The sequence below is a fragment of the Carettochelys insculpta genome, chromosome 22, assembly GCF_033958435.1.
Source record: "Carettochelys insculpta isolate YL-2023 chromosome 22, ASM3395843v1, whole genome shotgun sequence".
Lineage (NCBI taxonomy): Eukaryota > Metazoa > Chordata > Testudines > Carettochelyidae > Carettochelys > Carettochelys insculpta.
Genome location: NC_134158.1, coordinates 2,308,052 through 2,333,963, shown reverse-complemented (window position 1 = coordinate 2,333,963; position 25,912 = coordinate 2,308,052). Strand labels below are relative to the sequence as shown.

At 56.1% G+C, this 25,912-nt stretch overlaps 1 protein-coding gene across 1 annotated transcript in view; it reads left to right on the top strand.

The window, feature by feature from the left end:
• LOC142024612 (uncharacterized) overlaps positions 1 to 25,912 on the top strand; it is a 74,491-nt gene that overhangs the window by 30,812 nt on the left and 17,767 nt on the right. Inside the window, exons 15-16 of the mRNA XM_075016748.1 lie at positions 10,973 to 11,267; positions 21,460 to 23,077. Coding sequence (XP_074872849.1) covers positions 10,973 to 11,267; positions 21,460 to 23,077 — 1,913 coding nt within the window. The remainder of the gene's footprint in view (positions 1 to 10,972; positions 11,268 to 21,459; positions 23,078 to 25,912) is intronic.

Below are 25,912 nucleotides of genomic sequence, written 5' to 3'. Positions count from 1 at the left end.
GCGTCTCTCGTGAAAATAATTCTGGGTCTGGGTCAGCCCAGAGGTCCATCCGGCCCAGTGTCCTGTCTTCCGACAGTGGCCAGTGCCAGCTGCCCTGGTGGAGCGAACAGCACAGGGAACCACCAAGCGATCCCTCCTGTGGCATCTATTTCCAGTTTCTCTCAAACACGAGGCTAGTGGCATCCGGGCCACTGAGGGACCTAACCTCTCGTGCTTTTCTGAACCCTGTCGCCATCCTGGTCCTCACAGCCTCCTCTGGCGAGGGGTTCCACAGCCTGCCATGTGCCGCTCAAGGAACTTCTCCCTGCTGTTCATTTCAAACCTGCTGCCCGTTCGGTTCACTTGGTGACCCCCCGTTCTCGTGTTATGGGAACGAGTAAATAACTTTTCCCTCTTCATTCTTCCCGCACTTGTCAGGGTTTTCAGGCATCCTCCTGAGTCTCCTCTTTTCTAAGCTGAAAAGTTCCCCAATGCCCCCAGAGGGGAGCCCAGGGGAGGGGTTGGATCCTGGCTGCACCTTAAGGGGCTCTCTCTGCTCTCACCTTTCTGTCCCCCGCTGTGCCTGCGCGGGAGAGGACCCGCGAGCGGGCTGGCCGGGGCTCTTGCTTTCTGCCTTTTTGTGCCTTTGTCCTGAGCCAAAGGCCGGTGTGGCTGTCTGTGCTATGTGCCGGACCTGCAGCCTTCCCGCACGGCCCCGGCCCCCCCGAGAGTCTGTGTGTGACTGCAGCCTGCCAGCTCCCCAGCCGCACCCTGGCTCGGCCCAGCCCTGGCCTGTCTTTCCAAAAGGCCATGCATGATGGGCTATGCTGGGGTGCTGCCTGAACAGAGGGCACCTCTGAGCCCCCGCTCCCCGCCAGCCTGGGCTGCCACTCGCCCTGTAAGGCTGTGATGAGTGCCAGCTCTCCCGTTCACCAGCACAGAGCTCGGGACACACCCAGCCGGGCTCTCTGACCCGCCCCTGCATGGGGCGGCTGCACGAGTGTGGCACATACTGTAAGGATACGGCCCTTTGTCCATAGCCCGATGGGAGAGCCTCAGCCAGCCTCCGTCTGCAGCCGCCAGCCTGCAAGAGCGGCTGCCATGGATTGTAACGCAGAGAGACCAGGCGCACGTTCCACCTCAATGGCATTGACACAGTGTCACTCCAGGCTGTTCAGAAGGAGGCCTGGTCCCTGACAGCGCCCACCAGCTCAGGGGCTTGTCCACACTGGGGTGGCTTATTTGCAGAAAACCCCTTTTTTCCAGGAATAAAACCCCCCTTGCGTCCACACTGCAAAGCTTCTTACTCTGGAATCACAGGGCATTTCGCTCTGGAGCGTCGCTCCACCGAGCCGAACGACTTTCGTCTATCCTCCCCCTCTTTGATTTCGAAACGGACTCAGTGTGCCCTACGCAGAGGTAATTGCGACTCCATTGGCCTCCGGGGAGACGTCCCGCCATTGCTCTGATTTCCAAATTGGGGGCTCTGGTGTGAACGCCCCATTTCGAAACGCTCGTGCAGGGTGAACACTCTTTTCAGAAATAACTTATTGCAACAATAGAAGGTCAAAATAAGTTATCGCTGACAACCCCTGCAGTGTCGCCGTAGTTTTTAGACGCAGATCTCGAGATGGTTACAGAAAACGTAGACTCTGTCCACACTGCAGGTTTTTTCCCTCCCTGGATGCTCAGTAACAGATTTAGGAGCTGCAGTCCTACAACAAAGACATTTCAGAAATAAAATGGAGAGAGAAATCTCTGAGCTGCAATTCATTTGCAAACTTGACTCCATCAACCAAGGACTAAACTGAGATTGGGAGTGGCTGCCCCTTTACAAAAGCAGTTTCTCCACCTCCACATTAGCATCTGACAATGGGCCACAGCCCCTCCGACTGATCTGACTTGTTTTCTCCTCTCTTGATGTCCACAACTCCCCATGAACTGCCAATAATGGGTCATATCCACCCTGACGGAATAGACCTTGTCAGCTCTGGCCCTCCCCTTGACTGAGACCCCTCTTTAAATACTCCTCTGACATCCCCACCCCCCGCACTCGTGCATCCGATGAAGCGGGTCTTTGCCCATGAAAGCATCTACTCCAACATATCTGTTTCTCTATTACTTATTTCAACGCTCTAACATCTAACTAAGTAATGTTAGAAAAATCTCTTTAACGCAGCCCCGGGGTTGCGAAATGGAGCATTCTCACTTGCAGCGTTCGCAGGCACAGCATTGCAAAGGGAGCCTTCAAATGAGCCAATAACAGCTGTGTTCACACGCCTTCCTTTTCGACCGCCAAAGTCATCTGCAGAGCGGGAGGAATTACTTTGAGGGAAACGCTCACTCCTCTCCGATTACCCTGCTTGGCTGGATGAACGCTTTGGGGGACAGGGTTCAGGAAAAAGGCGTTTCCCCCCCGCCCCCCCAAAAATCCACCAATTTAGATGACCCCAAGCCTAGGCCAGGTTTCCACCAGACCTTAATGTCGACTGTAGATCCACAGTTGCATAGCTGGAATCGGCTTATCTACGATTGACTTACCTGGGCGTCCTCACTGAGAGACGCCAATGGGAGAATGTCTCCCATCGACCTCCCTTACGCCGCCTGAGATTGAGGAGTTCCGGGGTCGACTGGCGAGCCCTGATGGCTCGATTTAGGGTGTCCTCACTAGATGTGTGAAATGGAACCCCAGAAGATCCCCCTGGTTCCCTGTAGCATAGACATCTGCCCTGCGTTTGACAGCAAGAAACTCCTCCTCAGCCGTCAGGGTGGTGGAATACTCATTCTGTCCTTCCCCATTTGTTTGGTTTTTAATTGTTTCCAGCTGCGGTGTAATCGGTGTTGCTTGGGAGAAATCAATTAAGACGGTGGGGTCTGATTTAGTTGGGTAATAAAGACCTGGCAGAAGAAGTCACCTCCCGGACGCAGTGTAACACCAGGGCTGCCGAAAGTCCCCTGCAGGGCCATGGTGGACAGTCGCTAGAATCCAGAGGAGACCCCCCTTGCCTGGCTGATGCGGGGGAGTTCCCCTGTGTCACTCAGGATTGTGTGAGTATCCTGCTTGCTTGGAACTGTCAGTGAATAGAGCGTAAGGGTAGTACTGCGGGAGGCTTTTTCGCTGGTAAAAGATCCCGCAACCCACCCCCAGGAAGTCAGGCCCCGAGCCCCAGGACTTGGCTAAGTGGGTGGGTGGAGGGGATTTAAATTAACGGGGTTACACCTGAGCCCGAGGAAGTGGTGAAGGCGTGTGTCTCTAGAGCGTGCGAGTGAGAGGGAGTTTTATGCGGGTGACACTGTTTCTCAGGCGCACACCTTCTCTGGAGGGTGAACCCCAGATTATACCATCCCACACTGCCCCCCCCCGCAGGTCGTACAGCACGAGCCCCTCCCCTCATATGCACAGCTGGGGGGGATCCCTCAGAATCCCCCCCCGCAGAGGCTCAATGCTGATTGGCTGAGCAGGAGTCGGGGCGATACGGGGATCTCAGTGTGGGGCTGGGATTCCAGCGTCAGGGTGGGGGTTGAAAGAGGTGGGGGTCAGGACAAGGTGTGATGGTACTCAGGGCTTGGGAGATACAGAGGGTCTTGGGGTGGGGGGCTGGGAGCTCATGGCTGGGGGTTGCAAGGTGCAAGGGGGGTGGCGTCCGTGCCGGCTGGTGCTTGCGAGTTGACGTTGGCGTGATTGGTGCCAATGGTCCGGCTGTTTCTGTCTAGGCTCAGAACACGCCTGTTTAGGCGGTGCTGGCATCTTCAGCAGTGTGGGGCTTGTCCGCTGGGCTACCCCTCGTGGCAGTCGGTGGCGAGGGGAAAGGAGAGGCCGGCTGATGACAACGGGAACAAAATCTTTTATCTCGGGAAGGAGGGCAGGTCTTCAGACTTGGAAGTCTGACTTAACTCAGGGAAATTAACCCATCTCTGTTTTTTGTTTCCTAACGGGGAGAGAGAAGGAGCTCCGTCTGCTGCCGGGGATGGTAGAGAAGGATCTGAGGGGCCTGCACTGTGCTGGCACCCAACAGACACACACGGCAGAAGGAAGAGCCAAAATCTCCGGTCACTGGCACTACAGTAGAGCACCCAGCAGGGCATTCATCTTGAAGGAGAAGCTAAATGTATTATTCCCATTTCATCGACACTGGTGAAGCCACAGCTGGAGTATTGTGTCTAATTCTGCTCCTCCCCATTACAAAAAGGATGTGGATGCATTGGAGAGGGTCCAGCAGAGGGTGACAAAAACAATTAAGGGGCTGGAGCACATGACCTATGAGGAGAGGCTGAGGGATTTGGGCTTGTTTAATTTGCAGAAGAAGAGAGAGGGGTGATTTGATAGCAGCCTTCAACTGACTGGAGAGAGGCTGTTTTCAGTGGTGAGAGACGGCAGAACAAGGAGCAATGGTCTCAAGTTACATAGTGGGAGGCATAGGGTGGATATTAGGCAAAACTGTTGCCCCAGGAGGGTGAAGCACTGGAATGTGTTACCGAGAGAGGTGGTGGAATCTCCATCCCTGGAGTCTTCAAGTTCCGACTTGACAGAGTCCTGGCTGGGATGATTTTAGTTGGGGTTGATCCTGCTTTAGGCAGGGGGCTGGACTGAATGACCTCCCGAGGTCCCTTCCAGCCCTAGGATTCTATGATTCTAAGATGAATTATTAATATTAAATTATGCAAATAGTTCAAGCGATCACCCCTACTTTTACTGTGATTTTGCAATGGGCTGGCCTATTCTGTGTGATGGTGGGAGCGTGGCTGACTGATTTCTCGAGCTGTCAGCCGTGCGCTTACAGTTGTCTTTGTTCCAGCGAGGACTCCCACCCGCACCTCCCCTTGCAGCACACAGGAGCCTTCCCCGCATCTCGCCACTTGTGCCTAGAACTAACCGTCCACATACTCCGTGAAGGCCCCGCACTAGCCTTTAGGGAAGTGTTTTCTGAGGCCCACCCATACCAAACACAAATATACCCTAGCCACAACTCTGAGAATTCAAAGCCATGTGACTCGTGTGCCAAAAATGTTGGAGTTTTTAAAACATATCTGTGGGCTGCCTTAGTTTCATCTTTTCAGCCTTTTTTTTCCCTGCAAGCATGAAGGGCGAGAAACCTTTATGTTGGTTTGCAGGAACGCGCAGCTGCTCAATTCATCCCTGTCCCTCCACTTCTCTCAGCAGTCTCGCCGGTGCCTTTCGCGGGCCTGCACAAGGGCTGTGGGTTGTGCAGGGGTGGGCTGCAAGGGGTTGTGCAGATCCGGGATGCCAGGATCGGGCCCAGCCGCTGGCCAGCAGAACAACGCAAATGGCCGTCCTGGGATGAAGACAGGTGATGCACACGCTGCTTTGATGTAAATACTCCTGTCTCTTACGTAGGTGAATAGGGAGCGTCCCAGTATTCTCCTGTCAGTCGGGGCATTCCATTGTGCCACAGGCAAGTGAAACATAAGAACGGCCATACTGGGTCAGACCAAAGGTCCATCTAGCCCAGTATCCTGTCAGCTGACAGTGGCCAGTGCCAGGTGCCCCGGAGGAGGTGAACTGAAGACAATGATCAAGCGATTTGTCGCCTGCCATCCCGCCTTCAACAAAAGGCTAGGTACCATACCTTACCCCTTGCTAATAGCCATCTATGGTCCTAACCTCCAGATATTTATTGAGCTCTTTTTTAAACTCTGTTAGAGTCCTGGCCTTCACAGCGTCCTCTGGCGAGGAGTTCCACAGGTCGACTGTGCGCTGTGTGGAGAAAAACTTTCTTTTATTAGTAACAGAGAGGAAGCCGTTCTAGTCTATACACCATCAAAACAAAAAGCAGTCAAGTAGCACTTTAAAGACTAGCAAAATAGTTTATTAGGTGAGCTTCCGTGGGACAGACCCACTTCTTCAGGTCTGGCTATGGTCTGAAGAAGTGGGTCTGTCCCACAAAAGCTCACCTAATAAACTATTTTGCTAGTCTTTAAAGTGCTACTTGACTGCTTTTTCTTTTATTAGTTTTGAACCTGCTACCCATTAATCTCATTTGGTGTCCTCTAGTTCTTATATTATGGGCACAAGTAAATAACTTTTTCGTGTTCACTTTCTCCACACCATTCATGATTTTATATACCTCTGTCATATCACCCCTCAATCGCCTCTTTTCTAGACTGAAAAATCCCAGTCTCTCTCGCCTCTCCTCATATGGGACCCGTTCCAAACCCTTAATCATTCTAGTTGCCCTTTTCTGAACCTTTTCTAATGCCAATATATCTTTTTTGAGGTGAGGAGACCACAGCTGCACGCAGTACTCAAGACATGGGCGTACCATAGTTTTATACAGGGGAAGTAAGATATTCTTCATCTTATTTTCTATCCCTTTTTTAATTATTCCTAAAACTGAAGACAATGTGAGTTTTACGACATCCTGCCCCATCTTCCATCTTTGACCTTAGGGTTAACTGAACCAGCAACAAGCATAACACAATGTCATTAAGACATGAAAGGGAATTAACATCCCCAAGTGACATGGCTAATGTCTAACATGCTAGATCCAGACACAATTAGTGTTCACATCTAATTTGCTAACAATACAGCTTTGTGTTTCAGTGTGGCTGTGCGAGATATTTATAAGGAACGGCCTTAATTAACATTCATACAGTGGGGTCATTTAGCCAGCTCGTGGCTTTAACCTTCCTGGTGCCAAATATCAGTGTTCGTCTAAGGCCACAAAGCCACCGAGAAGTCCTGTGGCAGCTTATAGACTAACGGATGCTTTGAAGCATGAGCTTTCACGGGCAAAAACCACCTGACGAAGCGGGTCTTTGCCCATGAAAGTTTATGCTCCAAAATCTGTTACTCTATAAGGTGCCCCAGGACTTTGCGTTGTCTCTGGGTGGGTGTCACACAGTTGCTGAGAGCACCAGCCAAGCCACGCACCCAAAATGGTATTTTTACGAAGATACATATTCTGTGCTCTTCTCTTTGCCTTTTTTGTTAGGGAGCCGGTAAGGCAAATTACTTCATTTTCCACTTTCCGGACCCAGCAGCTTCGGTGTTCATACAATCCTCAGCTAGTGCCTCGGTCGTGGTCCCGCTCAGAAGAGGGGGTGCCCCTTGCGACCTGTGTCTCGCACCAGGCACCTGGGGGGGCGACCGGCCTGGCGGAGTGGTAGGGAAGGGGGTGAACACACGTTCTGGGCCCAGACCTCTGCGTTTTGACCCTGCGCCCATTACACAGACTCTACCTGGGGACTCGAGGCCTGCCTTAGCCCCGGGTGGGTGCCAGCTCTGGGGCCCCCCCTTACGCCACCCTGGCCTGGCCCCTCCCCAGCCCCTCCCCTGTGCCCCCCCTGGCCTGCCCCTCCCCAGCCCTAAGCCCCTCCCCCTATGCCCCCCCTGCCCCCTCCCCTCCCCTGTACCCCCCTGGCCTGGCCCCACCGCCCCCCTCCTCCCCTCCCCTGTGCCCCCTAGCCTGGCCCCCCCAGCCCCTGTACCCCCCTGGCCTGGCCCCTCCCCAGCCCTAAGCCCCCCCCATGCCCCCCTGGCCTGGCCCCCCCGCCCCCTCCCCCTCCCCCTCCCCTCCCCTGTGCCCCCCTAGCCTGCCCACCCGCGCCCCTGTGCCCCCCCGGCCTGGCCCCCCCTGTGCCCCCCTGGCCTGGCCCCTCCCCAGCGCTGCCCCCCCGCCCCCTCCTTTCCCTAAGCCCCGCCCCCCCACGGCCTGTCTTCTCCCGCCCCGCCCCCTCCCCTGGAGCGAGCCCCACCTCTGAGTGCCCCTCCCGCCCCGGGGCCAATAAGTGTCCGCCTCCTCTCGGACCCCGCCCACCGCCCCGCTCCGATTGGCCGGCTGTGCTGCCTGTCCCTCGTCGGCCCGCCGCTTCCGGCCCCGCGGGCGGCCGCGCCAGCAGCCGGTACTGCGCATGCTCCGCGCGGCGCGCATGCTCCCTGCGCCCCGGGCAGCGGCGGCGGAGCCGGCTGGAGCCCCAGGTGAGGGGCGGACGGACGGACGGACGGGGACCACCCCCCCCCCCCCCCGCCCTCAGGTGTGTGGGGCCCATCGCGGGGTCTGCGCAGGGGCCGAGCGGACCCCTCCGAGCGGGGGTGACAAGGGCAGAGTCGGGCCGGCGGTGGGGAAGGGCCCAACAGGATCGGGCCCAGGATCGGGCCCGGGAAACGCCGCGGGGTGGGGGGAAGGGCCCAGCAGGATCGGGGCCCAACAGGATCGGGCCCGGGTAACGCCGCGGGGTGGGGGGAAGGGCCCAACAGGATCGGGCCCAGGATCGGGCCCGGGAAACGCCGCGGGGTGGGGGGAAGGGCCCAGCAGGATCGGGGCCCAACAGGATCGGGCCCGGGTAACGCCGCGGGGTGGGGGGAAGGGCCCAACAGGATCGGGCCCAGGATCGGGCCCGGGAAACGCCGCGGGGTGGGGGGAAGGGCCCAGCAGGATCGGGGCCCGACAGGATCGGGCCCGGGTAACGCTGCGGGGGGCCCGACAGGATCGGGCCCGGGTAACGCTGGGGGCTCTGCACTGTTGGCAGGAATTTGGGGGGGGGGTTCCCGGCGCTGCGCCCCCCCCCCCCCCGGCTGGGGGCTCCCGGCGGCTCTGCGCTGGTTTTCCTCCATCCAGCACCTTCCGGCAGCTGCCAGCCGGGCTCTGTGCGCTCCTGGGGCCTGGGGCTGCAGGGGGCCTCAGCCCCCCCCCGCGCCCCAAGCAGGGTCAGGCCCCCGCGAGCCATCCCAGCCAGGGCCGCGTCCAGCCGGGGTGTGCAAACCGCCGGGGGTGGAGAATCCACCGCCTCCCTGGGTAACGCATCCCAGGGCTTCGCCACCCGCCTGGGGAAAGCGCTTTGCCCGATCTCCAGCCTACACCTCTCCCCGGTAGCTTCAGACCATCGCTCCTTGTTCTGCCCTCTGTCACCGCCGAGAACAGCCTCTCGCTCCGCTTTAGGGCTCCCCTGCAGGGAGTTGAAGGCTGCTATTAAATCACCCCTCAGTCTTCCCTTCTGTAAACTGAACAAGCCCAAATCCCTCAGCCTCCCCTCATAGGTCTTGCGCTCCAGACCCTCAATCATTTTTTGTTGCCCTTCGCTGAACCTGCTCCAGCAAATCCACATCCTTTTTATACTGGGGGACCCAAAACTGGACACAGTATTCCAGATGTGGCCTCACCAGTGCCGAATAAAGAGGAATAATAACTTCTCTAGATCTGCTCGAAATGCTCCTCCTAATGCACCCTAGTATATGCCGTTAGCCTTCTTGGCTACAAGGGCGCACGGTTTACTCATACCCAGCCTTTCATCCACCGTAACCCCTCGGTCCCTTTCCATCGTACTGCTGCTGAGCCAGTCGGTCCCCAGCCTGTAACAATGCTTGGGATTCTTCCGCCCCAGGTGCAGGACTCTGCACTTCTCCTTGTTGAACCGCATCAGCTTAGGGTTAGGTTTCATCAGATTTCTTTTGGCCCAATCCTCCAATTTATCCAGGTCACTCTGGATCCCATCCCTACCCTCCAACTTATCTGCCTCTCCCCGTCTTAGCGTTGTCTGCAAACTTGCCGAGGGTGCAATCCAGTCCCTCGTTCAGGTCATTAATAAAGATGTTGAACAACACCGGCCCCAGAACCGAGCCTTGCGGCACTCGGCTTGAAGCCGTCCGCCATCCCGATACTGAGCCATCGACCGCTGCATTGACTGAGTTGGCCTCCAGGGAGGCGTCTCATCATTGCTCTTGTTCTGAAATTGTCTCTCTGGACTGAGCGCACCATTTGGAAATGGGCCTGCAGTGGGATTGCTCCTTTCAGAAGTGAGTAATTTATATCTGACGAATCCTGCAGTGCGGACGTGGCTTGAGTCAGTGGCTGGGGAACGGTATTTTGCCTTCCTATCCCAAGAGCTTCGTCACAGCACCGGCGGCGTGTGTAGATTTTGGCTGCTGACTATTCTCTGCTGGCCAGATTGGCAAAGGCAAAAGCACCGAGATCCTTTTGTCACTGAAAACTTACTAAAAGTCCTTATTTCCGCAAGTTGCTCCCCATCTGGAGCCAGGCGGGCGGTGAAGCACTGGGATGTGTTCCCTAGGGAGGTGGTGGAACCTCCATCCCTCGAGGTTTTTCAGTCCTGCCTGGGGTGATTTAGTTGGGATTGGCCCTTCTTTGAGCAGCGGGTTGGACTTGTTGACCCCAAAGGTCTCTTCCAGCTCTGTGATTCTGCACACACTGAAGTACACACTTTGCTCCTCTGTTACTTTATGCCACATGTAAATGTCAAGTTTTCTATCCCTTTCCTTAACTTTTAACTGCAACGAAGGGGCCTGTGGCACCTGATAGACTAACAGGAAAGTTTTGAGCATGAGCTTTCGTGAGCACAGACTCACTGCATCAGATGCTGCATGTCTGTGCTCTGTGCTCACGAAAGCTCATGCTCAAAACTTTTCTGTTAGTCTATCAGGTGCCACAGGCCCCTTTGTTGCTGTTACAGATCCAGACTAACACAGCTACCCCTCCGATACTTAACTTTTAACTGTGTGCTTTCAATATCGTAGCGCTTTTACGTATGTTACATCTGTTGTTGTGATACATTTCACTGGTGTTCTTCACTCTGCTAGTTCTACAGTTGTGTGCTGCCAAAACACTCAGGGGTTTTAAATTTATTATTGTTTCTTTTTGCAAGACTCTGAGGCACCTTGCTGACATGACCAGATTTAGTTTCCCCATGTGACTGTAAGACACACATTTTCTTAGCATAACATGAAAGCAGTCAAGTAGCCCTTCAAAGACTAACAAAATAATTTATTAGGTGCACTTTTGTGGGACAGACCCACTTCTTCAGACCTAAACTCAGACCCCCACATCCATACTCAGCCAGCTGAATATGCAGCTTGTTTCTCAGACACACAGGGCGCTCAGAACCGAATCCCATTGGAATGGTGCAGCAGTGCTGGAACTCAGGCCGTGTCCGGAGAGAAACGAGGACGGATGTGGGATCTGACTTGTGCGAGGTGGTTCTGTGAGACTCGAGCGTTTCCCCAAATGTGCGTGTGCAGCACGTCTGCCCCAGGGAGCGAGTGTGGGGAGCCCGGGGCGCAGAGCGGCTTCCAGCCCTGTCTGAAATGTCTCCGTTGTTCTTCTCCCCTGCCAGGCCCAGAGCCCCCACGTCTGGCTCCAGAGCAGCCCCGGCCCTGCAGAGACAGAGCGAGGACATGGCGGTGGCGGAGCCGGTGACCTTGGAGGAGGTGTCTGTGTGCTTCTCCCAGGAGGAATGGGGGCTGCTGGCCCCGGGGCAGAGAGCCCTCTACAGGGAGGTGATGCAGGAGAATTACCAGACCGTGCGCTGGCTGGGTGAGGAGTCCTGTCCCCGGGGGTGTCAGAGGCTGTGTGGGCTCCGCAGCGGCTGGGTTGGGTTTGGTTCAGGGTCCCTCCCTGCCCCTGTCCCCAGTGTCAGGGGTGTGAGCCCCAGGAATCACTGGCTCCCCTGTGAGAGACTCTCCCCTCCACGGCCCCTCCCAGGGGAAGCAGGTTCAGGAACACGGCAGTGGTGTTGCTCTTCCCACGGCCCAGGTCTCCGTGTGCTTCCCACCATCCTGGCCATGTTCTGCCTTGGCCAGAGGTGTGAGTGGAGGGGGGCTGGCAGGAACAGCAGGTACCAGAGCTGTGGGGCTGGGGCCGGCTGCTGGGAGTGCCTGCAGGGCACCCCTGGGGCCAGCGTGCCGCACCCCTGGGAGGAGGGTGCGTTCCCGGAGTCCGTTCCTGCCTGTGACGTGCTGGCTCCTGCCATGAGAGGGGCTGGGCTCCGGGGCCGAGGGAGAGTGGATGAGGCAGTTCGTGCCCTGCGCGAGGTGAGCACGTCCTGCATTTAGGCACGGAACTTGGGCTCCGGAGTCCGGCCGTCGATTTGCTGCCCTGACACGGACGTCCCTTGTGACCCTGGGCAAGTCACTCAGACGCGCTGTGCCCTGCTCCCTGTCTGTGCAGCAGGTATTCTAGCATGTCCTTGGTTCAGGGCTGGGGGGCACAAATCTATTACATCTGAGAGCCGCTCGGCACCTGTTCCCCGTGGGGGTCCCTGCACGTACCCCAGCGTCGCGGGGGGCTCCTGCTTTACACCGGAGGCGCTGCCTGCTGCTGCGGCTCTACGCTTTGCTTCCCGTAGCGGCTGCAGTGTCATATGGTCCACAGTCCCGACGTTCCCACGGGGCCAGGGTGGTGCTCCGCCATCTCCTGGGAGCGCGTGGCTCTGCCTCCTCGCCGCTCGGGGGCCCTGCTTCCATTGCTAGCTGCTGCAACCGGCGTGCCAAGGCCGGAGGCATCCGGGCTGCCGGCTGGCGGCTCGCGCGTCGTTCCCCTGCGTGGCGCCTGCGTACGGGAGGAGGTTTACTTACCATCCTGGAAAACCGCGGGGCGAAAACATGCAGTGGGCTAACCGCGGTTTCCTGACCATTCTGCTTTGCCCATCCGGACGAGGATGCGTCGCGTGTGCCGTGGTCTCCAGGCTCCCTCTGAGGTCCCGCGGACAGTTCTCTTCTTCCCAGCCGGCTCTTTCTAACCGTCGCGTGTAGCTTTGTCGAGGCTGAGGGTTGGTCGCCTTTAGCAGGGGGAGAAGGTGCCCGACAAGGGGGTCTGAAGACACGGCCGGGGCACATCTGGGCAATGCGTAAATCAACTGCAGTGGGAATCTCCGCAGGGGGTCCTGGCGGAGGCGGAAGAGGGGCTCTAGCCTGGCGCAGGCAGGCCTGTGCCCTGGGTCTCCGTCCCGCACAGAACGAACAGGTGCCAGGGATGGCTGAGAACTGAGTGGTCCACACTCTGCGAAAGAGCCCAGCCCACTCTAACTCCTGCTGGGCCCTGGGAGCTAGGCAGGGCACAGGCCGGCCCGCCAGGGCTCCTCGTCCTCAGGAGGCGGGAAAGCGTCCAGCCGGTTTGTATGGGGGCCAGCCATGGGCGGGAAAACGTGGGGGGGACACAGCTCCTCTGGTGCTGAGTGATCCAGCAGCTGAGAGGGGAGGTTTAAAGTGATGGGTGGGAGCTTCCTGGGGCAGGGGCCTGACCCCAAGCACCAGAGAGCCAGGGCGTGGCAGGCAGGTGGGGACACCTGGCCTGAGAACAGCCCCAGAGGCCGGAGACAGGGCAGCTGTAACCTCCTGGAGCGCACAGTGTGGGACACATCGGGGGCAGAGTGGGGCTGGGCCAGTCCTGCCGGCCGGCGTCAGAGGGTCACTGACTTTGGTGACCCCAGCCCAGCCTCTGGGGCAGCAAGGGAACCTCCCCCCCCGTGCCACGAGATGGGCACTGTGACAGAGGCGCTCAGGCAGGACGTCTCCACCCCCGGGACACGTGGCCTCCTGGCGGGGCCCGAGGAGCCCCCTCGCGAGGAAGGCAGCAAGCTGCTGTCGGCTGAGAACGCTGGGGGCAGCGGAAGCGTGTGGGCGTGATCCCACGGCAGCTCCCTTTGCTCCGTGAGGGGCCTTGCCTTTCCCCGTGCTAGTGTGAGCCGGGAGCCCCCGAGCGCGCACGCTGGCTTTTGGCGAGGGTGAGTTGACCTGTGCTGGGTGTCAGTTCCTGTGGCAAGGGGGCTTGTGTGTCTGGGAGGGTTGGGTCAGCTCTCCCTGGTGCAGCTGACGAGGGGGCAGAGCTGACCTGGGCGAGCAGGCTTTAAAAGCCAGAGGCAGAGCAAGCAGGGGGCTGCAGTCAGGGGAGTTGAAGATGAAGTGTGATGGGGGATTCCTGCTGGGGTTAGGAGGACGTGCAACACCCTCCGCCTGTGCCTGTAGTCAGACAGACCTTCTAGCCAGGGACGCCTCTCCCCAGACCCTGGTGTAGCTTTGCTGGGCTTAGGAATATCCCAACCACGAGCGACGCCTGGACGCTAGTCGTGTGGAGGCAGCTGAGACCAAGGTGACTGTCCCACCACAAGAGTGCTGACAGACCACTGGTGGGGGAGCAGGAGATGGCTGGGGGGCGGTATGTTAGCAGCCGGTCATTTCTGGAGGCAGGCAGTGCCCCACTCCTGCTCCCCACCCTCCCACCGTGGTACCGGGAAACCGTTACGCCATCCTGGATACAGGAGATAAGGAATCACCCCCTGCAGCAGAAGGAGAGAAGCCGTGTGCGCCCTAAGGCTGGGAGATCCACTGTCACTATTACAAGGAGGAAACGAAGGGGGTGGTGGTCAGAGACTCTCTGAGGGGGAAGGAGGCCCCCCTCTGTCGCCCTGACGTGCCCTCTCCGGAGGCAGGCTGCCTGCCAGGAGCCCGTGTCTGAGATGTTACAGAGGCATTGTGAAGGATTATCCGGCCTCCTGATAGCCGGCCTGCCGACTACCACCCCCTGCTGCTCATCCGCTCGGGCACAAATGACACGGCAAGGCGTAACCCTGAGCGACCGCGCACGACTACAGGCCTCTGGGAGTGCGGCTGAAGGAGTTGGGGGCGCTGGTGGTGTTCTCCCCAGTCCGTTCTGTCAAAGGCAGGGGCCCAAGCAGACAGGTGCATCCTGGAGGTGAAGGCCTGGCTGCCAGGATGGTGTCACCAGGAAGGCTTTGGCTTCCTCAACCACAGGAGGCTGTTGCCTGAAGGATGGCTAAGCAGGGATGGGGGTCACCTTTCGAGGAAGGGGAAAAGTGTATTTGGATCAGACTGGCTAACCTAGTGAGGAGGGTTCGACGGGGACGGGTGACCAAAGCTCCCAGGTAAGCGGAAAACCTGGGAGCTGGGTTGGAAGTGGGAGGGATCATGGAAAGAAAGAGGAACTAGGCAGAATTGGGAGGCAAAAGCAAATCAGTTTCTTAGATCCCTACATACCAATGCAAGAAATATGGGCAATAAGCAGGAAGAACTTGAAATCCTAATAAGTAAACGCAGCTGGGACATAACTGGTATCCCAGAGACTAGGTGGGACAGTACGAGATGGGAATATTGGTATAGACGGGTACAGCTGACTCAGGAAGGACAGGCCGGGCCAACAGGCAGGAGGTGTTGCCTTACCTATACTGTTATGAAAGGAGAGGCGTCCGTCCCTCCCACGGCTGTCAGTTTGTATAGTCCCCTGACTGCAGCCTCCCCAGTGCCTTCCCCACTTCCCCTTACACCTCTGTCCTCCCTCCCACTGCCCCCACCGACTGCAGCCTGCCCAGCTGGCCACCAGCCTGTCTCCTTGAGCATCCCACTGTAGTCAGGCACCAGTCGCCCCTACCCACCCCCCTCCTGCTGCAGGGATCTCTCCACCCCAACCCCCCACTAAGTGGCAACTCCTGCTAGTATATTAAAAATGCGCACAGCTGGACAGAGGTGGAGATGGACATAGGAAATGGATGTGTTGAGAGACTTTGAGTTAGGTTAAAAGGGGTAAAAAACGTGACATCACGCTAGGGTCCACTACAGCCCACCTCGCCAGGTAGAGGAGGTGGGCGAGGCTTTGTCTAAACAACTAACAGCATCATCCAAAGCACAGGATTTGCTGGTGACGGGGGACTTCAACCATCCAAACCTATGTTGGGAAGCTAACACAGAGAAAGTTCTGGGACTGCCCAGAGGACAATTTATTTCAGAAGGTGGAGAAAGGTAATAGGGGAGAAGCCGTCCTAGGGTTGATTTTAACAAATGAGGAGGAGCCGGTTGAGAATGTGAAAGTGGAAGGCAGCTCGGGAGAAAGTGACCGTGAAATCGGAGCTCATGATTCGAAGGAATGGCGAGAGGGAGAACAGCAAAATAGAGCCAATGGATTTCAGGAAGGCAGATTTTGATGAGCTCGGAGAGCTGGTAGGTGAGGTCCCCTGGCAGGCAAGACTCAGAAAAAACAAGTGGAGAGAGTTGGCGGTTTTTCAATGGGACATTATTAAAGCACTCAAAAGCGTTCATATCACCGCATAGGCGAGAGAGAGAAAAGCACGGGAAAAGACCGCCTTGGCTTCCCCAGGAGATCCTGCGTGATCTCAGAGTCAAAGAGGAGTCCTATACAAAGTGGAAATTAGCACAGATGACAAATCTGTGTGTTCCAACCCTCCCGGCCTGCAGGGGCAGTGGGGGAAGGTGTGTTTCAATTTTATTGCTTTTACAGGCTGAGTAGCAAGTCCCATTGAGTTGCATTATCGCTTTTCTTGTTGCAGTAAGAATTTAGTACACGTATTTGGAAAATCTAAAATTTATTCCCAATCATCTGACAGAGTCTGCTCCAGTTACATTTTCTCTCCCCGCTAGAGCGCGCACGCACAGCCCAGAGGCCAACATATGCACTTCAGCAACTTTCATTACAGCTTATTCCACCGACTTTGTAGATTTCTTGCTAATCACGCGTGCCTGCAGAGTCTCTCTCTCCTGTTGTAACATTTCAGGCAGCACCCACTCATTCTTTCGACTCATTCCTCTGCCTCTTGCCATTCGGTGACCTTTCCAACCCTGGGCTCTGTTCCCCACTGTTACAACTCTGTTTTTAACTCAGCCACAGGGGTTGCTTAAAAACCGTTTCCACCTTTTCCATCCGGACACTCCAAGACAGAGATTTGCTTCCATTCTCCATACACGTTCACTCATTCCATTGCTCTGGGGGCAGTGATCCCAGCACCCTGTCTCTTAAATGCATGATATTACTCTCCCCTCTTATCCTAAAGTATGTTTGGCAGGCGGTTCTCCTTTCGGAGTAGCAGTTGCACCAGATTAATTTAAACTGCCTTTGAGCTACACATTTAACCATTTGAGCGACGTTAGTATCAAAACTCAGAGGTTGGCTGCTTAAGGGTCCCAATAAAGCTTGTGCAACATTGGTTTCTGGGCGCTCCTCATTTCTACTGTCTTTAATAGTTGTGCGCCTTCATGCAACCCTACCAAAACTCATCACAATTTTCGAGGGAGGGGAGACCTAAAGCAGTCAATTCATTATCTAAAGCATCGAGCGTGTCTCTTAACCCTCTGGCTCGAGGTGCCCTTGACTTATTTATCAAACACTCTGTTACCGTATTCCCCCTTCTAACTAACCTTCTTTAAAGACACCCCCTTCCTCCTGGGCAGTTTGGTTGATATCTTTTAATGGTCATTTTACAGGGGATCCCTCAGGAGTAAGTTGGGGTGGTAACTGCAAGGAGGCTGACTCTCTCCTTCCCCAGGTGCTTCCCATTTTAACAGGAATTGACCTGGTTTTGGCAGAGATTTTTCCAAAACCTGGTTCTTATCTTAACGTGGTGGTTTTCAGTGGAGTAGCCTGTGCCCAGCGGTCAATGGAGGATAGTCCATCTGGCTCATGCCACATGTCCCCCACGCAGCATCCAATTACAATTGTCCCAAGTCTGAGCTTTGAATTCGGCTAAGGCCGCCTGTTTCCATTTCTGTCCCTACTCTGCCGGCATTGTAAAAACGGCAGCAGTCTGTTGCTTAGTAACGGGATGGCACCTTCATTTTTAATTTTACAAGTTCTTAACCGCTGTTTTCAATCAGTTCAAGGAGGAAGATGTTCTCGGTGTGGAGTGTTTGCAGACCCAGCCTGCAGGGTTAGCACTTCGCAGTGATTTATTACCTGTGTTACCCCCTCTCTCTCGGCCTCCCGTGCAAAGGGGAGAAAAAGCCAGACAGAGTGGTATGTTGCATAAGCCATCTCACAGCCCATTCCATCATTCGCAAAGTTCTGGATCTTTTTGTTTTTGTTTCTGCGCTTTAGAGCTTCAGTTTCTATCATTGCTTCCCACAGGCCAGTCCAAGTGTCCCTGCTTCCTTTTTTAAATTGACATGGACCACCTAGCTGGCAATCCAGTGGGTCCACGTTTCATCAAATTCTGTGGTGATTTTAAGGGAGAGACTATACAGGGAATTTCCTAGCTTTGAGTTTTGTTGTGTTGCAACACGATTCCTACAGGAGACAGCTTGCTTACTCGCCAGATCAGCCGCCGGGTTCAACAGGGTAGTGAGATGCTGTCACCAGTGTGGCGTCCGGGCATCTGTTCTGCTCCCTTCTGCATTGATAACCTTCGGCTGCGTGCGTGTGCTCTCTCTGGACAGCCGTGTAGGCTCTGCCGTTCGCTGACACTGCAGTCATCTGAGCCCCCATGAACCAGAAATGAAGCGAGGTACGAAGGAAGTGGAACCAGGGTTATCGTCAAACAGCGCGTGGGCTCCAACGCCCTGGAAGGCCTCGGTTAGAGCTTAACAGGTAGATTGGTACAGGTGTGCTTCGTGACAATTGACGCGACTCAGTTGACGGCATGGAGGGTCCGTCGCCTCCTAGGTCGCTCGGTGCAGCCCCTCTGACCCATGCCTTGACACCCAGGTACAACCAAGTTATGTGTCTCTGACGTGTGCCAGGGGCCTTCCCAAGTTGCAGTACGTTGACACGCTGATGTAGTCATACGGCGCCCACTACCTTGTAGATGGTGATACAATCAAAACAAAATCGTGCGGCCATCCTAGCCCTGTGCAGAACCTGGGTCGGAATGCACCCGTTAACGGGAGGAGCGTGCACTGGTACCAGGCAGGATGTCCTGTTACCTCCCTGGAATGTTTCTGTGTGTCTCATGGAGCGCGCGGTACCTTGGATCTGGTCCTTTGCCAGCCACGTTCTTGTGAGCAGGGCTGACAGCTTTGCTCTGTTACATGGGTATAGGCCCAAGGTGCTCTCAGCTTTACTGTTCAGGCCTTTTAGCTTTGTTTCATATCAGCAAAGCCCTGGCTGTCACGTCAGGCCCTCTCTACTGCAAGCACCTGGCCATCACTGCGGCCCTTGTATGGGCAACGGCAGCAGAAGTGCCCGTCTGGTCATCATTCATAACAGCTGCCCCGAAAGGCGCTGCAGTTCAAGAGGTGGAGAAATTGAAAAGGGTCCAGAAAAGAGCAACAAGAATGATCAAAGGTCTGGACAACATGAACTATGAAGAAAGGCTGAAAGAATTGGGCTTGTTCGGTTTGGAAAAGAGAAGGTTGAGGGGAGACATGACAGCGGTTTTCGGGTATCTAAAAGGGTGTCCTAAGGAGGAAGGAGAAAACTTGTTCTTCTTGGCCTCTGAGGATAGAACAAGAGGCAATGGGCTTAAACTGCAGCTAGGGAGGTTGAGGTTGGACGTTAGGAAAAAGTTCCTAACTGTCAGGGTGGTCAAACAGTGGAATAAATTGCCAAGGGAGGTTGTGGAATCTCCATCTCTGGGGATGTTTAAGAACAGGTTAGACAGACGTCTGTCGGGGATGGTCTAGACAGTATTTGGTCCTGCCACGAGGGCAGGGGGCTGGACTCGATGGCCTCTTGCGGTCCCCTCTAGTCCTAGCGTTCTATGGTGGGCTACCTCTGCCCTGACTTCTCTCCTTGGGGTTGGCCGGTGCCCACGGCTCTTCCAGTGCTCCAGGGGGAGGCTCGCTGGCTGCCATCTAATCCCCCATTTGCAGGCGTATGGGGGTTGGCTTCCTGCTTGGAGCAGTGGGGGTCCAGCTAGCAGACGGCGTCTTCTGCCTGGGCTTCTGGGTCTGGACTATCCTCCGTTCTCCTGCCTCATGCTTCGGGGCTTGCACTGCCAGGTAGCCCTCCCTCAGGCAGAGGGCCTCGGGGTGAGGTCAGACAGTGCTGCCTCACCCACCCCTGCCCTGCCAAGGGGGAGGGTCTGCATCCATTGTTCCAACACCATTGTCTCTGCCACTTGCACGCCCGTCCACTTCTGGGTTCGAGCCCGTGCCAGCGATAGGCTCGTGATTTTTGCACTATGGCCCTTGGCCTGTCCCCAGGCGGGGTTGCTCCTGATGGAACCACTGCTGGTACGTTTCCGGACTAATGCCCGTCTGATTGAGGGCATCGAGTCACCTCCTAGACTCTCTAGTGTCCAAGGCATCGCCAGGAGCCGGTTTGCAGTTGGCCACCTGGGCAGGTCTCATCTAATACTAATAATGCTACTGCTACTACTAATGCTCACCTGGCTGCAGTAAGAGCCCTCTCACAGGGAACCAGAGAGGCCTCCGGGTCCTTGCCAGGTCCCATCTTGGCAATCATTTGGCAAGGATGAGGGGCAGGAGAGGCAGGGAGCCAAGATACCATGTCGGCCCCAGTGACTGGGGAACTCAGGGCAGGAGCAGGCCTGGGGCTGCAGATGGGGTCCAAGCCCCAAACAGGCCAGCCAGCCAGCCAGCCCACAGGCACAAAGGGCAAAGATCAGACGAGGGGAAGGGAAAACACGTGGGAGGCCAGACTCACTGCAGGAGGAGGACTGGGAAACAGCACACGGAGGCGGCGGCTGCTGCTGCTGCTGGCAGAGTAGAACTGAGGCAGCCGAGGGGGAGCCCAGCCGCAACAACAGCCACATCCCCCAGAGAGCAGCACAGCCACACACCACCATGGCCGGCTGCAGGAGCAGCAGCTCTTGTGGGTCGCTGGCAGGGCCCACCCAGTCACAGGCAGGCAGGGGCCGCAGAGCAGGAGCCTGGGCAGGGTCTGAAGCAGCCAGCCCAGGACTCACCTCACTGCTCAGACACCTTCCTCTGCCTCCTGCTGGTTCAAGCAGCGCATCAGAGCCAAAGAGCTGGAGGAACCAGGCCCCAGCCAGGAGCTTTGTGGACAGAGCCCTTGTGGAGCCAGAGCTCTGCCAGAGCCTTTCTCCACAAGTTCCAGTGACCTGCCATGTGGTAGCTGCAGTCTGAGCCCTGCCTGGGGGCCTCGGTTTCGGCCCTGCCAGCCCTCTCAGAGCTCACGGTTTGAGGTGTATACACCTGTCTCAGAACTGGAAGGACCCTCAGAGGCCACTGAGTCCACACTGGCACTCACAGCAGGACCCATCGCCATCCCAGACAGACTTATTTTAATGTATTTCCCCCAGATCCCTAAATGGCCCCCTCAAGGATTGAACTCGCAGCGCGCTCCTGTGTGGTCCTGTCCTGCCCGGGGATGGGGGGGTTGGAACAGGTCAAGCGGGAGGCTGAGTTGTACCCTAGAGAGTGCAGCAGAGCACTCGGCTCCCCCAGGAATGAGCTGGGCCATTCCCGAGGCAGGGGTGAGGCACCTGTACCCCAGGTGAGTGTGACATGGGATCTTGTACCATCCAGAGCCCGGCCTGTGCCTGGTGGGGAAGGAGCCTCTCTGGGTGGGCGGCTCAGATCCTGGGGCTGGAAGAAGTAATGGCCTGGACCTTCCTGAACAAGATCAGCACTTGGTTAATTGCTCCCCAAGCAGGATTTCCAGCTCCCAAAGCTGATGTGATCTCCTGGATGGAGCGAGGGGAGGCGCTGGGGGTCCCAGATCTCCAGGGCTCTGGGAAAGGGGAGATCATCAGCGACCCCCACACAGGTGAGCAGTGAGCTGCAGTAAACCAATTGTTGTCCTAGCAGATGTCACTTGGGCCTTTTCATCTAGTCTAACTGACCCTTCAGCCTGTCATCAGCTCCAGCCAGAGGGCGGGGGCAGGGCTGGGCTCCCTCCTCTGGGGAGGGGTCGTGAGGAAAGATGATGAACTCAGCTCATGAGTGTTCAACTTACCAAGCAGTTACTTGGTGCGGTCCCCCTTTGCTATTGCCCTGACCGAGTTTTCCTTTCAGCTCGGCACAGAGAGTGACTCCTTCCTGTCTGGTTCTCTCTGTCCCAGCAGGTGAGGGGGTGGTGAGAGAGAACAATGAGGAGAGCCTTCAGCTGGAAGGACCAGAGAAGGCGGCTCCATGTGGGATGTTACTGGGAAGATGTGAAGGTCTCGTTTCTCAGAGTCCTGAGCAGGGACAGACCCGTGAGAGTCAGCGTAGCCCAGAAAGGCAGCAGGGAAACCGCGCAGGGGAGGGACGGGAAACCGCCGATCACGCAAGCAGAGGGGTGGAAAGAAACCAAGAAACCATTCAAAGGAGACTCCTCCAGCAACGCACTTTCACTGCAAGCGCAGGGTGGTCGACTCTTACTGCGCAGCAAAGAGGCCACACAGGAGAGGAGCCCTTCAAATGCTCCAACTCTGGGAAACGCTCCGGTCAGTGCTCGCGCCGTACTGACCAGGAGGTAACACGTCCACCAGAGAGACGCTTCTGCTGCTCGGAGTGTGGGAAAAGCTTCGGTCACCGCTCAAGTCTTAATTGTCACCAGAGAACCCACACGGGTGAGCAACCCTTCAGCTGCTCTGATTGTGGGAAAAGCTTCAGTCGGCGCTCAAATCTTAGCAACCACCGTACAACGCACACAGAACAGAAACCCCATAGCTGCTCTGTCTGTGGGAAGAGCTTCCCCCGGCATTCGACTCTTGTTGATCACCAGAGAACCCACACGGGAGAGAGACCCTTCCGCTGCTCCGACTGTGGGAAATCCTTCAGTTGGTGCTCAAGCCTGAAGAGTCATCGGAGAGTCCACGCAGGGGAGAAACCCTTCCGCTGCTCTGACTGTGGGAAAACGTTCAGCCAGAAGCCGCACCTTGTCTCGCATAGAAGAACCCACACAGGAGAGAAGCCCTTCACCTGCTCTGAGTGCGGGAAGAGCTTCCGCCGGTGGGCAAGCCTTACGGATCATCAGCGAACCCACACAGGAGAGAAACCCTTCAGTTGCTCTGACTGTGGGAAAAGGTTCGGCCGGTGCTCAAATCTTAGCTGCCATCGCACCACCCACACAGGAGAGGCCCCCCACAACTGCCCTGAGTGCGGGAAAAGCTTCAGCCAGAGGTCAGACCTTGTTACACACATGAGAACCCACACGGGAGAGAGACCCTTCCGCTGCTCTGTCTGTGGGAGAAGCTTCAGCCGGAGCTCGCACCTTTTTAGCCACAGGCGAATCCACACAGGGGAGAAGCCCTTTGACTGTGCTGCCTGTGGGAAAAGCTTCAGCGGGCTCTCAAATCTCATCAGTCATCAGAAAACGCACACAGGAGAGAAGCCCTTCAGCTGCTCTGACTGTGGGAAGAGCTTCAGTAGGAGCTCAAACCTTGTTCGACACAGGAAATCCCACACTGGGGAGAAGCCCTTTAACTGCTCTGACTGTGGGAAAAGCTTCACCCAGAATGCAAACCTCATTAAACACCAGAGAGTCCACACGGGGGAGAAATCTTATAACTGCTCTGACTGCGGGAAGAGCTTCAGCCAGAGCACGCATCTTATTAAGCATCAGAGAGTCCACACGGGGGAGAAACCCTACATTTGCCCCGACTGCGGGAAAAGTTTCAGTCAGAGCTCAAACCTTGTTAGGCATCGGAGAATCCACTCGGGAGAGACACTTGCTACTGCTCTGACTCTGCGAAAGCCCTGACCCTATAACCTGAGTTGCCTTCAAGCTGAGCGGCCATGTGAATTGTGTTACAGAATTAGATGTAAATGCTAATTGTATTTGGAACTCTCTTGTTTGATGTTAGCCACGTAACATGGATGTAAGTTCTTTCGTCTCTTAATTACGTTGCATTATGCTTGCGGCTGGCTCAGTTCACCTTGAGATCAAAGGTGGAAGGTGGGGCAGGAAGCGGTGGAACTTACCTAGTCCTCAGTTTAAGTTGCCTGTGCCATAATGGAATGCCCTGACCCAAGGGTGAGTTCCGTTGCGTTCTCTTGTTTACCTCAGTATTCATGGGAAATAGAGGTTTTTACGTCCAAAGCAGCATGTGCATCACCTCTTCGTCACCCGAGGAGAGCCCGTTGCCTTGTCCTGCTGGCCTGCTCCCATCCTTTCCGATTCCGCCCGGTCAGGGGAAGCTTGAGATGCAAGACTGAAGACTTCAGCCCCAGTCTGGATTGTGCTGCTAGGTCGAGCCGTTCAGATTCTTCCGTGAGAGCTAAGAACATCGTTTGTTTCTCTATGCTGAATGGTCTGTAACCGCAACCCTGTGTGTTCTGTTTCCATAAATCTTAGTCTGGGGATGAGAATTGGCTGTAAGCGTGTATGTGGGGGACATCTGAGATACTGACTGACCTGTTGGGTAACCGGTCTGACCCTTTGGGACTGGTAGACTTTGCACACAATGAACATTTTCACTAAGCCTCAGCCTATTTGGCTGGGCTGGCCAGGTGGAGGCCCCAGGCTGGAGCGTTCTAAGGGAGCTTTGCTTTGGCTTCTGGGTCACCAGAAGGTTGGCTCGGTGAGTCTACTTCTTTTGAAATACAACTCTTCTGCCCCATTCCTTCAAACCCCTCCCCTTAGTCGAGCCGCGGGGAGGGCGCTTCAGCAACCTGCCTAGAGAAGAGGAAACTTCCTTTCCGCGCCAGCCCTGTGCACCCCGGGGTCCTTGGGCAGCGGTCCAGCCCTGGCTGCACTCCGGAGATGCAGCTCCACTGCTGATGCCAGCAGGCAGTTCTGCGGCTGTGGGTCCCGTGGTTACGTAAGCAGGAGAAAGGTCCCTTTTTAATGTAGAATGCTCCCTGGCTTACGCCCTGCCCTGGTGTAATGGGCTAGTGACGGGGCCTGAGTCCCCACTCCCTTCACCGAGAGCCTGGCCTAACCTGATGGTCTTCCCTTCCATGCTCCCTTGTAGCTTCTGGACTAGGCTGGGCCCAGGGTGCTGTTAGGACACAGTTCTTCAGGCCTGCCCGTGAAAGCCTGTTCTTTAAGGCTCTTACTATTTTGCTATTCCCAAGGGTAGAAAATCACCAAAACCGCCGTCAGCCTGCGCACGACCATCTGAGGCCTTTGGCTAAGCAGCAGGGGTAGCTGTGAGCTGGGAAAGGAACAGACGGGTCTCAAACCGGTACCATTGCGGTAGGGCAAGTTGGGGCTGTGAGAAAGGCCATCCGCCCTCCTGCCTCCAGACAGGGGGGAGACCTGGAAGACTGAAACGGGGTGTCTACGCTTGGCCAAAATTTCGAAAGGGCCATGCTAATGGCCAATTTGAAGAATACTAATGAGGTGCCGAGATGAATATTCGACGCGTCGGTAGCATGCTGCCGACCGCATTTCTAGTATTCTGTTCCAGGGCGTGGGGGTGGCCTCGTTAAATTTCAGTAGGAGGATTGGTTACGGTGTATCTGAGAATGTTGCTCTGTATGTTGGGGGAAACAGGAAGGCGGTGGGAAAAGGAAAGGAAACTGGAATCCCACTACCTGGAGGCAAACCCCAATAAACGTGGGCCCGTTTGCTTCTCTGGCCTTCAGGTGCTGCCGCTGTCTGGTCAGTGACGGAAGAAGGATGAGGGAAGTGGGAGGAGGAGGAGGGGATAAGCCCTCAACCCCCCAGCCCCGTCATCACTTAGGACAGGAGCAAGGGTGTGCCCACGCTGGGGTGCTCTCTCCACATGGGATGCTCCTCTGAGAACAAATCCCATCAAACCAGCCTGACAGCATAACGAGTCCTGTGGGCAGAGAAGCCGTAAGCGCGGCAGAGCTGCATTTTGGGGAGGTGTTTGATACAGTCTCATTAGCGTACTAAGGAAATATAACTAAATGCAGCTACTGCAAGGTTGGTGCGTAATTGGTTGGTTGGCTCCCAGAGAGGAGGAGGAGGTGGTTGTGACCTAAAAGAAATGTGGAAGGGAGGTTATGGAATAGGCTTCACTGGAGATTTTTCAGGACAGGTTAGACGGACACCTGGCAGGGATGGGGCTTGGTCTGGCCACGAGTGCAGGGGACTGAACGTGATTCTCTCTCGAGGTTCCTTCCAGTTCTGTGACTCTGTGGTTCCCCATCGCTCGCAGCCAGTGCAATGTATTAAACAGCACTACATTTAAGAGAAGTTCTTAAAAAAAGAAGTTAAGAGAACCCCCAGCCCTGCTCTGGAGCCTGGGATCAGAGCTGCCCCATCGATACCACCAACTGGGGTGGCTGCCTAGGTCCCACGCTTCTTGGAACAGTGCAGTGGCTGCCCCAGCCACATCCTGGGGGTGGGGTGTTACGTGGGATCAGGCGGTAGAAGCAGCTTCGGTTCCCCCTGCACTCACTACGCAGGTGGCGGGAGCAGCAGCCTGTTGTGCCCCACTGTGCGTCCCTTTCTGCCCAGCAGCAGGAACAGAAGCATTTCCAGGGTTCTTCCTGCTGTGGGTTATCCAGCAGGCTGACCTCCAGCAGAGACTTTTCCCGCCCTCGCCAATTCAGAGGCTCTCTCGCCTTTGGGTTCGCCGGTGTGATCCAACGGGGTCAGCAACCTTTCCGAGGCGG